At 36.4% G+C, this 14,693-nt stretch overlaps 2 protein-coding genes across 3 annotated transcripts; both read right to left on the minus strand.

The window, feature by feature from the left end:
• Positions 1-705: 705 nt before the first annotated feature.
• On the minus strand, positions 706-5,742 carry LOC133878375 (molybdopterin synthase catalytic subunit). 2 transcript variants are annotated; one of them, XM_062316925.1, is made up of 2 exons: positions 5,446-5,742; positions 706-1,823 (listed from the first exon to the last, which is right to left on the minus strand). In XM_062316925.1, the coding sequence occupies exon 2, from the start codon at positions 1,535-1,537 to the stop codon at positions 932-934; it is 606 nt and encodes a 201-aa protein (XP_062172909.1). In that variant the 5' UTR covers positions 1,538-1,823; positions 5,446-5,742; the 3' UTR covers positions 706-931. The 2 variants fall into 2 exon arrangements, with proteins under 2 accessions (XP_062172909.1, XP_062172910.1); XM_062316926.1 differs by lacking the exon at positions 5,446-5,742 and adding an exon at positions 2,894-2,943.
• Positions 5,743-8,506: 2,764 nt separating this feature from the next.
• LOC133878484 (uncharacterized) lies at positions 8,507-12,093 on the minus strand. Its single transcript, XM_062317044.1, has 3 exons — positions 11,183-12,093; positions 9,798-9,961; positions 8,507-9,697 (listed from the first exon to the last, which is right to left on the minus strand). Exons 1-3 carry the CDS (start codon positions 11,802-11,804, stop codon positions 8,606-8,608), a joined length of 1,878 nt encoding a protein of 625 aa, XP_062173028.1. The 5' UTR covers positions 11,805-12,093; the 3' UTR covers positions 8,507-8,605.
• Between the last annotated feature and the right edge of the window lie 2,600 nt (positions 12,094-14,693).

The raw sequence follows: 14,693 nt of genomic DNA on the forward strand, positions 1-14,693 counted from the left end.
AAAATGATAGAATTCGTTAATGTGCCACATTAGCACCAATCAAAATATGCACAATTAATAATATAAAATATTAAAAACAAAATATAAAATATATATAAACAAAAAAGAAAAACGCAAGGGTGGCCGAGCCAACCCCTTTGGCCAAGTAAGGGGTGGTTCGGCCACCCCTCAATTTATTTATTTATTTTTTTGCCATTTGGGAGTGACTGACTTCATTCCAATGACAAAAACAAAAAACAAAAAATTTGGAGAGGGTGGCCGAACCACCCTCAATGGCTATGGGGCCATCCTCTATTTGGCCAAAAGAGGTGACCTGACCACCCTTGCATTTACCTTTTCTTTCTTTTTTATTTTTTTTTTCCTTTTATATATATTTATATACATATTTTTTTTAAAAAAAAAAAAAAATGACGTGTGGCACTCTAATTAATGCTAAGTAACACACTAACAAATTCTGTCAACATTTTTAATGGCAGAAACTTTTTTTTTTTTTTTTAACTTATCCCAATAAATAATTTTAATCACTTTTTAAAACTCAGAAAGATATTTTTTAAAATCCCAAATCACATTACCAAACCTACATTTATCCCTAATTAAAATGCTGTGGGGTGTGGGCCTGTGGCTTAGTGTGGCTCTGCCTCTGCCATTCTACTTTATGGGCTTAGCCTAATGGGGATCCCAAAAAAAGAAAGTGGAAGCCCATAATTGTCAAAATCACTTCTTATTGAATGTGCTCAAACACAAGGTTTTAGTACAATATTCCCAACCGATTTAATAGGCAGGACACCACACAATGTTTCAAAATTCTGTCCGAGTCACAAAAGTGGACAACCAAGAGGATGGACAGCAATAGCTGCCACATGTCTCCCACGTTCATTATATTTTGAGGGAGAAAAGAAAGAGATAACATCAAATGAATGGAATCTTCCCCCTACTCAAGTTCCCTGGACCCTCCATGACCGGTGCTGATGTTGGCAACTCCTCCTCCATTCACCTTAACCTTAGCCCCACAGCAGCCCTTTTTAACATGCCCCTCAAAGTCAACATTTTTTCCACCGCTGACCCCATCCTGTCTTCCAAGCTCCAACCTCCTCTCTAGGAACTCCGAATTCTCCTTCCAGACCTCTCCATTAGCATAGACTTCCTTCTTCCATATTGGAACTGAAGCCTTTAACTCATCAATCACAAACTTACAAGCATCCAACGCATCAGCTCGATGAACAGCCGAGACTGCAATGAAGACACTTGTTACTCCAACTGGAACCGGGCCAAGGCGGTGAGCAACTGCGATGGAGTGGAGACTCCAGGAGGATCTAGCAGACGAACAAATAGATTTAATGCATCGGATTGCCATTGGTTTGTATGCCTCGTATCTCAGCTCCAAGACTGTTTTGCCTTCAAAGCTGTCGCGTGTCGTGCCGGAAAATGTTGCTATTGCACCAGCTTGTGGGGCGGTTACATAGTTTATGTATCTGGCAAGGTCAATTGGATTATGCTCGTCCAAGATTTCAACCAGAGTTTTCTCCTCAGGGGTCATCGTTATATGACTGGTGGACTGATCCTGAGATTGGAAGGATTATGCAACTTATACAACAGAAGTAGCAGAAGCATATTGTTCCATGGTCCAGATCCCAGATGGATGCAATATCAGCCACACTTTTGCATTAGAAGACGAGACAAAAATCTTCCCTCCGAAAATTAGAATATCAATGTTATATGACTTGAGAACAAAATCTTTATTAAAGAAAAAGGTTCGGTGACATCACAATCAGTCAGAGATTCTTTGGCTCTTGAAGATTGGAAGAGGCAGTTTTCATCTTAACCTGCACAGAGCTAAGCATTTCAGAACTTACCAAGTTGCTGATGTAATGTCACCATCAGAGTCTTCACAGAGAGTGGAAATAATACAGGACCAACCATCAAAAGTGTCCCATTGAGAAGATCAAGTTCATTGACATTAACTCGGTCCCACATTTAAACACCCCCCCCCCCCCCCCCCCCCCAAAAAAAAAATAAATAAAAAAAAAAACACAGAAACCATTGTCCATAGCACTTATTCGAAGTGACATTTAGAAATGATCAGATCAATTTCTAAATGAAAACAAGCCTCTCATGAAAATCCCTAACCTAGACCACAAATCATAAGATTCTAATTTAATAGGGGTTTCCTCAGAAAATTTGACAAAATTTGTACAGAAGAACCAATTAGAAAAAGAAGTATACCACAAGGATCTTTGAGAAACTTTTTGTACCCTAGGAATTGATGTGATACAAGTCCAAACCCCATGGATCAACTCAGTAATTTAGCCTAAATTAATTGGAAAAAATGGGAAATGACGACAATTTAGGGATTGTAAGACTGACTTGAGTACTGCATAAATTCCGTACTAACTTTTCCGCTCAAATGCTAATGAAAAATTCAATCGGCTATAAATGGCCAAGCCAGGTCTAAAGACCAACTTAATCCATGGTTCCAATGATTTCAAATAATGTTGTTTTCAATATGTGGAATTAAAAATATTTAAGGATGAGAATATGGAAGAGAGAAAAATAAGGCAACTATTTAAGGATGAGAAAAAAAAACACTTAAAAAGCGCAATGACCAGTACCAATACTTATATAAAAGCTATTAACAAGAGACTCCCAAACGTATGCAATATCATTGTCAAACATGATATGCCATGAATATGAGACCAAGGGCATTGATACGTGCAACATGCCTTATATCAAAGACATACTATACAGGTTGTCCAACTAATGAGTAGAGAAGAACATCCATACTTCAGCAAAAGTCCCCTAAGATTGTTAATGTTTTTCAGTTAAAGGACATAGCAGATGATTAGAATATCAGACAGGACTTTATTCCAGCTAATGACATGTAAAGATCACATACCTTGTCAATGCAACTCAATATCATAAAACTTGGGGAATTATAAATATATCTAAGCATATGCCTACATCACAGCACAAATACTTGAGTCAATCAATAATGCAGCGAAAGCAATATTGAAATAATACATAACCAATTCAAACGTATAACAAAGACAATTTAAAAAGAAGTTCTGCAAAAACCAACCTAACAGTATATGTTCAGAATTATTGTCATTTTTAAGCACAAAAATGTTTTTCAGCTTAAAATGAAAGAAGGGCCAAGAACTAATGTTTGCAACCAAATGGTGAACTACATACAAGGTAGTGGCCCCAAACACCCAAACACACTGAATCCTTGTGAATGTTTTAGAAAATGTACGTCTAGAGAGTACTTATCAAAAAAAAAAAAAAATGTATGTCTAGAGAGTGTAACCATGTTCTTTAAAGTTTAAACCATGTTTTCAAAGTCAATCTTGAGTTTGAATGTTTTGAGCATAGCAATCACTGAAGTGAAGCATGTACCTGCTATCACAAGCATCTTCAAATAAGCAAATAGTTTAAAAGTGACTGTTCTCATTGAGTGATGCATAATGAAATATTTTATTACCATTAGCATCCCCAACAATAATTCCACTCCACCTACATTCATCCTATGTAATATCTCTTTGAATTTTGTTTCACACAGGTTTCATACAACAAGATTGATGGTTTCAGCCACACGTGGTGGCCAAAAAATGTGTGGATATTGGGCCTCAACAAGTATTTCTACAGCCCAAAAAACAGGTGCAAGTTGTTTGTTGTTGCTTGAACAACATTCTACCTCAGCAACTGCCTCCCTAATCAGAATGGCAAGAAAATTCTCATCTTCATATTTACCTTAACATTTAATGAATTCCAAAAGTATTGGCCAATCTTCAGTCACAGCCATGAAATGCACAAGCAGTTAATATTGTTCATCAATTCATCCATCAATTACAATACTGAATTCCTTCTTTTTAGCAGCAAAGAATACGAGTGTAGTTATTATATTATTATGAATTATTATTCTTTGATATTTCCTTTAACATTTATTGTATTATTTATTTATTATTATTTTGATGAATTTATTTATTTATTTCTTATAATTATTATAATGTAAATGAAGATGAGTATAATTTCAACACGTACAACGGTAGTTTTACCTATAAAAAAAAAATGAATAATGAAAATAAATATACGAGTGTATGTAGTATGGATTTCGCACAAGTTCAAGAGGCAAGCCAGCTGCACAGAGCATCCTGGCATCCTCAGCATCTAAATGTTCCTTAGCCTCAAGGTTTGATGTTTTTTTTTTTTTTCTATGCTTGTGCCTTCTTCAGCCTTCCTTTTCTTTGGCTCAAAAACTCCTGCCTAGGTGAACCAAAGGCAGATGCCCCAAAGCAGAACTTGCACCAGGAGATGATGAGGGTACACTAAAAGCAGGTGTCAAAGGAACTAGTTCAAGAGAAAAAAATTCTCTTGAATATCTTGAGGTGTCATTTTGGAGCATTCTCGAATTCCCAGACCCAATATTCTTAGCAAGTGAGACTTAACTATTGTATATGGCCCTTAAAAATTACGTGACAATAGTTTCAATAGAATCTACAATTTCCTCCCCCCCACTCCCATCTTGTCTATTTTCATAACATAATTCCAAAGCTGGGTAATATCATCCGGAAACTGTGTGAGTGCTACTACCACCAGCAGGACTCATATTCCTATAACAGTAGGTACAAGTTAATCCGTTGACAACCATCCACAGCATAAAGATGAGACACAAACACCCACAAGAAACAATTGGAAACATAATACTTTGAGGTTCTGAAATTGTCTTTGGATGCACAAGATTAGAATTGAACTGGAATTCAAATTTGTGGAACTAAACCTCAATAAATTCAGAACTCCCCAGAGTGATATTCACGCTGTTCGATTGTTCCCAGAATCATTGCTTCTGAATTAAAAATCTTCACAGTGAAATTTTGGATTTTCAAAAAAAAAAAAAGAAGCTTTGAATTGACTTAATTTTCATACCCTCCTGGTTTAAAAATGGCCAACCACATTCTAGGCGACCCTTACCCACTTCACTTGAATTATGCTCCTGAATTGAGAACTCTTAACTCTATGAAATAAGTTTAATTTGGTTCTGGTAATATTCACATTTTGTGCTAGTACTGGTTTGCTCTCCCAAACATTTTCAGCATACCCGAGCGTTGTTTTTACAACGTAAGTGTGCTGGCTAAGTCACCTTCCACAGCATTGCAACATAAAGACAATTTCTTTTATAGATCTCGAGTTTTTCTTGAAACACATATTCAACAATTTTGTTTCTTTTATCTTTCAAACGCACGATATTCTCTCCTCTGCAGCTTCAATTTTATTGCAACCCATAATTTTATCGGTCTTTTCTTATTAATACAAACCTAACATTTAAAAAACATTACAAAAATACAAAACACAGAGACCCTTTAAGGGAATTAACCGAAATTGAACAAAAATCGAGTAGCCCAAAGATTCTAGCAACCAAATTACGAAAAGAATAAAGAAAACTTTGATTACCTTTATGATTAACGTGGGTTTTGTTGGGATGCCTTAGAAATTCCTGGACTTGATCCAAACGAGGACTCTTCTTCTCTTGAAATGTTCGAGTCCAACAGAAATAAAGGTTTAAGGAGTTTTGATCTCCCCGGTTTCATATTCCACTTACCTTTAAAGAAATCTCCATCTACCAATCAAACAACACCCGTAAAGAAGTTGGATTATTCTTCGCCAACCAAGCACTCTCTCATGGGTTGGTGGCCTCGGCCATCGACCGTGAAAGAATAATTTTTTTTCTTTTTTTTTTTTTATGAAAAGTATTCTTCAAAATGAGTGTCCTTTCCCGCCGCCTCAACTGAGTTCGAACGCCTAACTTAGTCCTCCTCTGCTCTGTGGATACGGAGTTTCTCTTCCTCCTAACAAAAATGGCCAATACATATAATACCCTAACGGCAAATTAGTCTTAATAGAAAAAAGTGAACAAATATTTGTTGGAATACATTTGTCCGAAGCTCGAAGACTTCTGAGTATTTCCATTTCCCCCACTTGGCCATTTCATGGCAGTCCACGTGACCGGCCGCTTCCACCGACGTTGGAGGAAGCATTCGCATTACCTCCCTGTCCGTCCGTTTCGTTGTCTCTATTAACCCTCTTTAAACAGTTTTGTCCACTTGTTAAAAGGGGCCTAGTCTTAGAATCATCCTCTTTCTTTTCTTTTCTTTTCTTTTTTTTTTTTTAATGATGACAATTTTATTATTTTGTAAGTCGAATTTTTTAAAAATAGTGTAAGTTATAACCGATAAGAAAATGGTATTTTTACATACATTCACAATGAGTGTATGATTCATGTATACGAGACTTATGTAGTATGTACACACATTTATAATGGGTGTATAATCTATATATGTGGAACTCATGCATAGATTTTACACTTATTGTGAGTGTATATATAATGTGTATACAAAATGAATATGTACAAATAATTTGGAAGTATACAAAAAGGCATCGGAACAAAAGCCGAATGGAAGATAGGAGCCAGGAGGTGAAGAAAATGAAAAAGGAGAATGTTCCTGTATTATGGAAGACAAGATGAAAATGAATGTCTCAAACCATGCATTGCAGGGTAATGGCAAAAATTGGAGGAATGTTGAACAGCTTATACATGATACTTTTAATGTTTTGAATAGCTCACTTAGTTGTCATATATGCCATGTACGATGAGATGTCAATGGTGCAACTACGGGTGTATATGAAGACGAATATTAAATGATGGTATCTGCTATTTGCAATTATTCGATTCACGCTCAAGTATGGGCGGTTTTTAATGTTTTTGGCTTCTTTTTATTTTTTTTTAGTCACAATTTTTTGAAAATATATTAATTTCACCTTACTTTTACCTTTTTGCACAAGTGTTATACGATAAATCAACACAACCAACCAAACCAATGTAACCACAACCTATGCTTAATCCAAAACGACGTCATTTTTATGAATTTATTAAATATTTTATATATATAATAGTTTTTGCTAACCGCATCTGTGTGTGCGGATAATGGATGTTGGATAATTGCGAATATCAAATGCGATCAAATAATGGATAGTGGAAGATAATATTAAATTATCTTCAACTGTTTCCCCTCCACGCTCTCGTCCAGCTCCATCCACCCACGACTGAGCCCCCCTCCATGTGGCATTGCCACCAATGTGATTGCTACCAATGTGAAGAGTAGTATTACTAAAAATTACAGAATTTCTAAAGTCTAATATTTCATTCCATTATCTCTCCTCCTCAAGAAACCTTCTCAGCTAACCATGGCAACCAAGGATGAGGAAGTGGATTTCACTACCTCCTCCTCCCCTTTCGCCTTTACTCTCCTCCTCCACCTTCTCCCTCCCCTTCTCTCACCTCTTCTGAGGCTTCACCAATCTCTTCTGAAGCTACTATTTTGATAGAGTTTACTCTAAACCATATCCATGTCTTTTTTGAAAGCATTTTATTTGCTTTTCTATATGTCAACGCAGCTCTCAGGGGTTTCCTCACTCTTGTACCGTGTTATCCACTGAGTTTGGTTTGGATCTAAAGTCGAAATTTTCAAACCTAGATCTACGCTCCTCCTCCAGATTCAGCACGACACGCACCTCTCCATTGTTATCGATGTCGTCTTCCGCCTCCATCAACACCAACCATGTCTCCTCCAGACACACACGCATCTGAGTGTGGCTTGCACACGCCCGTAAGTGATTTTCACCTGCTAGCGCGTGAAGGCCACAATCCTCCTCCTCGCCTTTGCTATCGATGGTTTCCGGAAGCCTACGGTAGTTGCTGTTGGAGAGAGGTATTCCAGTGCTGGAGCGTGGTCTACACGTTCTGGCATTGGCAACTCCGAGCCCCACTCCTCCTCCCTACAGCTAATGTGTTGTTTATATTTTCTCACTTTTTTATTTATGGGCAATTAGTTTTTTGTATCTTCTCTATGTCCCCTGTAATTGTTACACAACCAGTGTTTGAGTCCTCTAGACTCTGTACATACATTTAACCACCTTTACTGGTAGTTTAGGTTCCTGGCATTCGAGCCAATAATCAATAGGTCCACGTTTTAATTTGATGCATTAGCTTTGCGCACTTGTATTCTTCATGTTTATTTTTAGGTCACCCAACCATAATATGACGTAATTTATTTTTCAAGTATCTCAAAAAGAAAAAAGAAAAAAGAAAAAGATAGCATTACTCCAGAATTATATACCTTGAGGTCGGAGAAGTTTCTGGTTGGTTCTATCTGAGTGTTCTGCATTGCTCTAATCCATAGTTTATTATCTGTCCAAACCTTGTTTGTTTAGGTGAGCGTACATGGGATCCGAACCGATTGAATCTTTTTTGTCTTCAAGTATTAGGAAGGGCTTGTAAGAGAGGCCCAAACCTTCGGCCCGGCTCGATTTTGTAAATTAGTATAGGATAACTTGCATTACATAGAGGATTTCATTATGCATAAGATTTTTTTTTTTGTAATTTTTGGCAAAGTTACGGCAATAGACATGAATAGTTCCAAATTATGCTTCAATCCTCGCCTCGAGATCCTTAAGATGCTTAATCCTTCTTTGCTAATTATTTTGAATATGAAGATGCTATCCAGTTTGAATATTTGAACCGTTCATTACAGAAAACGTTACAAGAAAACAGATGCTACAACCTGTGACAAACAACAGCCCTGCACGATGAGTCTCTGTCCACAATCCACAAACCCAACTCTTGAAGCCTCATCTGAATTGAATTAAGACCTATCTCAGTAGACCAAAACACCATCTTCTTTCCATCCCCTAAAGAAGATTGATTAACATTATTGCCACCAATCTTCATGCCAAAGCTCGTGTCATCAAACCTCTTAATCCTCGCACCTTTCTGTTTCAATAACTTTGCCGCTATATACACAAAACTAACACCATCGCTGGACGATGAGCCTTTCCTCGAAGAGTCTACCACTCCCACAACCTTGGCAAATAAATTGTCATCCCAGAATTTCCCAGCAGAAGATGTGCTTCTGGCATAGAAAAGTTCCAAGCCTTTCCCAACATAGAAATCGTAGGAGGGATCAATGGACTCACGAAACATGTCGCCGCTTGTAAAAAGCATGTTCCCGTCCACCATCCAAGAATTAAACCTATAATCCAAACACTTCTTGATTACATAGGCCTTCACAAAAATCTCCTTGATCAGCTCTGCGTTGAACTTTTGAGAAGTCTTCCATTTGGAAGCTCTGACATTACTGAAAATTTTGTCCGCATTAATCACTGCATGGCCCCTTCTTGAGAGATCAAGTAGGAAGTTGGATTCAGGGCCTAGAAATATGTAGTTCCAGATATTTAGTCTCTCAAAGTGACATATCAAGTTCCTTGTGACCGACTCTGCTACTCCAAAGAGACTCACAAAAATAACGGTCTCCTGTTTCTGCACAGCATGAAGAACAGAGCCAAGTTCATCAACGCTCCTTACAACTCGTCCAGGAAGTACTTCTCTGAAACAGAAATCATACCATTTCAGATTATTCAAGGGCGGCATTTCCAAAAGACTGAAATCAAGGGTACTTTCATCCAATAATTGAGAATCAGGCCCAGCTGTTTTCCCATAGTTAACACCAGCATCCCTGTGAGAGACACTCAGCGCTCTCTCTCGTAAAAAATTGGTATAGATATTAAAATAGCCCTGGGAATGAATAAATTTAATGAACCACGGAGTCCATATTCTCTCTCCCATCTTCTTGTACCATCCCGTAGTCACCTGCGATTTTAGAATTTAATTGAGACAATAGGTCAGTACCATAAACATTGGACGAAAGCTAAAAACCGACAAAATAAGAGTGAAGTTTAAATCTAATTACCATCCCATCAAGAAATGGCTTGATTCCCTTGGCCTTGTGTTTATCATACCATAACCTGAACTCTTTCCAAGGTTTTGGAAAGAGAAGCTGACCCCAAGTGCCAACTAACTGGTACAAGAAAAGCCGTGTTCTGCTATCTAATTGTATTTTGTTTCCATGTTTACCTGTGGTCAGCAAACAACTAAATCAGAGGAAATCAATATGGGATTGAATTCAAAAAACCACAAGTTGGGCCTAAGAAATTTACGAAGGGCCATTGGCAGAATAGTAGTACTTCACCAACGTACACAGAGAGAGAGAGAGGGGTGAGAAATAGATATAAGAATCTTTTATTAGATAAGAAAAGTCAACCAGTGAAAGTAACACAAGGCCAATCAACCTGGTAATGAATGGCACATATTGCGAAAGGCAAGTCTACATGGAGTCTGTCGAAGAGATTTTCAATCATTTTCCACTTGTTACTTTTCAACAATCAAACAGTGAAACCTAAAACTGTCATGGGAAAGAACAACAGAAGAATTTGGTTTATAGTTTAGTATAAAAGTTTACTTCAACAATCAAACAATATTTGATCTCACTCCGAAAATTTGAGCTTGATATTTTAGTATAAGCTCTCTTGTTATTAGATGGGAATGAATGCTGTCTGTAGGTGGGAAAACACACACACACTAAAAAATAAAACTATAAATGGATTTTAAAGTTATGACCACTAGGCAATTAATTTAGAACAAAGATGACACTAGGTAGTCCTAACGCCCAGCAAATGCCTCAGAAGACTACGCGAGGTATTATTATAAAATTGATATCAAGAGAGTTCCTCAAGTTTTGCCAATGAAACTAAATTCGAAGCAGCATCTACAGACTGTAGTGTCTTTTGATACGTTTTCAGATATTCTACGATGTTCTGCATCAATCAAGCAAATGAAGCTACGTACCTAACCAGGAACATAAATCATTAAATTCTCTCCCAACATTAATATCTACAAAAAATAAATAAATAAATAAATACTGTTTTAAATAAGAACCTACAATTGAAATCTTTTAAGTCTCTTTCTGAAAAACTTTTCTTTTTTAAGGAAAACAAAATTACATATAAGTCTCCATCAATAAAACTACGTAAACAAACCTACAAAACACTGCCTTTTTCTTCTCTCTCAACTTTTTGGTAATAACAATCAGTTTCCAATATGTGGGTAGTTCATACTTCATAGATTCATCAATTCCCAATATGACCCAGAAAAATGCACATTCTGATCTCTATAGATCTCTGTCTCCAAACAAGACATCAAATCCAAAAATCTTAGAATTCTAGCTACCCCACCAAATTCCCAGTTTCAAAAAACGAATGCCAGGACGGAGAGCTAGGTAAAAAAAAAAAATGATACCTGGGACGAACCTTGGTCGCTGCAGAGAAGCCCCGTAAATGGAGGGACTGAAATTCGAAGCGTTGTAATAGAAATCCTGGATCAAACTCCGAAGAAACTTGAAATAAAGCGGCGAGACCTCCAAATCATCCTCGACCACGAAGGCGAACTCGTCGTCGGAGCTGGGCCACCAGGCCTCCAACCACTGCGCCTGCAGCCCCACGTTCCCGGTCCGATAGTGCACGAGCTTTTCCCCGAAGCTCCACTCGAACCCGTCGACGAAGCCCAGGATCCGATGCGCACCATCCAGTGCGAGGGAGTCGTTCTTCTCGGGAGCAAAATGGTCGATGTAGATGTGGAGATGCACGCGGTGGGAGAGGTAGTCGGCGGCGGCGAGGGAGCGGAGGCAGCGAGAGAGCGAGTCCAGGCGGTTGAAGGCGAGGACTTTGATAATGAGAGTGAAGTTTGAGGAATTGGGGGTGCGAGAGTCAGAGTTAGGATTAGGGTTTTGAAGGGAATGGATGAAATCAGGGTTAAGGTTAGGGTTTGGGGAGGAGAAGTGAGAGTGGAAGAAGAAGAAGAAGAAGATAGCAGAGAGGGAGAGGAGGAGGAGTGGGAGGAACTGTCTTTTGGCACCCATCATTTTTTGCTAGGGTTTGAGAGGCACTGACAGTGCTACTGGTGTCTCAGATGGAGAAGAAGAGTTGGGAGGTGATGCAGAAGGTCCACGATCAGATCAGAAGAGTGAGCTTCCATCCCAAAATTTGGACATGGGTTCATCCGTTCATCTGTATAATTAAAGTTAAAAATTATGATCGAAAATTCTGAAAAATCTTTTAAAATGTGATTATAGATTTTTTAGTTTATGACAAACTCAAATTTAAGAAAATATATTTTTATTTATTTATTGAAGTCCTAATGTTTATGAACATGCAAATATACTTCTTCAACTAGATAAAACTCCCCTCCCCCCTCCATTTTAATCATGTTAGAAAGTTTAATAAATGAATTGTTTGTTATTTATTTATTTATTATTATTATTTTTTTACATGTCCGCACAAGAGGAGTAGGGAGAGGAGATTCGAACTAGTGACCTCCGCTTCATGAAGCGTAGTCCACAGTCGATTGAAGTATCCATCGAGAAAGTTTGTTAAAAAAGTTAAGCATTAAGAGGGTTCGAAAATAAAAATGCATAATCTCTATTGCAAGAAAATGATAATGAGATAGAAAACTAAAAGGGAGTGAAAGATTGCTCTTATGGGTGAAAATTCGATTGCGGTCATTGATTATTAGTTAAAACTAGTAATTGTAATCGAGACAGTCGGTTGGACAAAATCGCCAACTGGCTTCAGTAAACCTGTAGCCGGTTAACCGATTATTTAATAACAAGTGGTTACTGGTTGGTATCCAATTATTCGGACCAATAATTAAATTTTTTTAAAAGATGTGTCTTTTGTGACTATTTTTTGGGCTTAATTTATATTTTTTTAACCCTTTAAAAAAACGTTTCAACATTTTTTTGCCTAATATGTTAGCCTAAGTTGGAATTAAAGTAAAAGTGTAAAACTCTAAATTTTTTTATTTTAGTTTTTAAAATAAATAAATAAATTTAAATATATATTTTATATATGGGGCCGCATACTGGTTACCGGCTTTACACCCCTAACTGATGCTCCCTCCTCCCCTTCTCGTTTGTCTTCTTCATTTATTTTCCTTTTTTTTTTTTAACAAAAATATAAGTTCCTATAATCCAACCTATAAAAAGTGATGTGTCTTTTATGTTAAAAACACACTTTTTTAACTAATGTTATTAAAATATATATATGTGTGTGCTTATTACATGCTAAACAACACATGTCACTATTTTTAAAGACTAAATTGTAAAGAATAACTAAATTTATATAAGATTTATGTACTTTTTTTTTTCTCATCTTTTGTTGCATCTTAGAGCTAAATTTACGGCACAATAATCTTAAAGTTATTTGTTTTATATTAATCATTCTTCAATATCATGTTCTACAATAATTTAGCTGACAAGAAATTGTAGAACATGGTTTTAAACAAATTATGATGCTTTCAAATTATTTGTTTGAATTTGAAAGAATTCGAACAGGTGATTGTGAAATACTACTTATGAAACTCACCTACTAAAAAAATGATTAAACAGTTCAAATTGTCTTTCACAATCACCTACCTAAATTCGAACAAACAACTTAATAGATCGTGATCTATTTTTAGATCAAATCTTGTCTACAAGAAATCGACTGTCATTGGTTGGTTATCAAACCAACACCCATGATGTAAAAATACCTACTGCTTCTCTCAATTATAAAGCTTTAATGCTTTATCAATTATTTTTTTATTCATAAAAAGAGCCATAAAAAGAAAAAGAAAAAGAAAAAAAAAGACATTTTCATGGCCATAGAGGGCCATGGAAGTAAGATTAGACCTCAACGGCCATGGAGAACGACTTCCATGGCCTTTCATAGTCTTGGAGGCATTTAATGTCCATCACGGTTATGAAAGGACTTCTGTAAAAGGTAGTCCCACGGTCATGGAGCCTCTTCTATGGTCATAACTAAATATTGAGTTAGAACATAAAAATGGAACAATATGATTGATAAAACCTTCAACCTTAATGATTTATTTAATTAAATTGGAAGTATGCGAAGTTTTTTTTTTATAAGAAGTGAAAGTATACGGTGTGATTTTGATATTTTTCGATATTTTTTACGCTCGTTTCATATTAGCCAACGTGACATATTTTAAGTGGCTTTATTTTTGTTTTTAAAAATTGTTGATTTAGAAAATCACTTGAAATATCTACTCAGTTATGTTAAATGAGTGTGAAAAGTGTCGTTACTCTTTTGGTTCAGTGTAATTCAGTTTTATAAGGATTGATTGGTTTGACTTGATCGTCGAGTAATGTTATTTAATAGATTGTTATGCGACTGTCATACAATTAAAATGACGTGGCATGAAAATCAACTATTGATTTATTTTACAAGTACATATCTAATGCCTGATTTTCACTACCACATTATCATATTATATGACAGTTGTATAATAATCTATTAAATACCAGATTTTGCCCATCTACATTATTGACTCGATTGTTATAATCCAATAACCAATTAACGAATCACTCATGCTAAACCTTGTTAATATGCATACTTATTCACGAGTTTCGATCGCAAATCTTCTTGACACATCCCCGCTACACTCCTATGTTACGCTTAATTGATACCAACATTAAAATTAAAAATGCTAGGCTTATAATTAAGATTTATAGTATGTAATACTCCTATAAGTATAATATTTTTTTTTGGGGGGGGGGGGGGGGCTCCCCTATTGTAAACATTATAAACACAGGCCATTATTTATTCTAAGTAAATTCAATCTATGACACAAGTGACTGCTACTTTGACTAAACCATGAGCGATATTATGTTTCATTCTTTACATGATAAATTTGCCAATGTCTCAACTTATTCATAACAACCATAATCTTATTCAAAATATGCTCAGATTTA

The sequence above is a fragment of the Alnus glutinosa genome, chromosome 9 (assembly GCF_958979055.1).
Source record: "Alnus glutinosa chromosome 9, dhAlnGlut1.1, whole genome shotgun sequence".
Lineage (NCBI taxonomy): Eukaryota > Viridiplantae > Streptophyta > Magnoliopsida > Fagales > Betulaceae > Alnus > Alnus glutinosa.

Excerpts from the sequence above, each read along its gene's own strand:
- LOC133878375 (XM_062316925.1), bottom strand. The coding sequence starts at position 1,537 with ATGACCCCTGAGGAGAAAACTCTGGTTGAAATCTTGGACGAGCATAAT.
- LOC133878484 (XM_062317044.1), bottom strand. The coding sequence starts at position 11,804 with ATGATGGGTGCCAAAAGACAGTTCCTCCCACTCCTCCTCCTCTCCCTC. Across the intron at positions 9,962-11,182 it reads GCGACCAAGGTTCGTCCCAG|GTAAACATGGAAACAAAATA; the intron begins GTATCATTTTTT and ends TGCTGACCACAG. Across the intron at positions 9,698-9,797 it reads AGCCATTTCTTGATGGGATG|GTGACTACGGGATGGTACAA; the intron begins GTAATTAGATTT and ends CTAAAATCGCAG.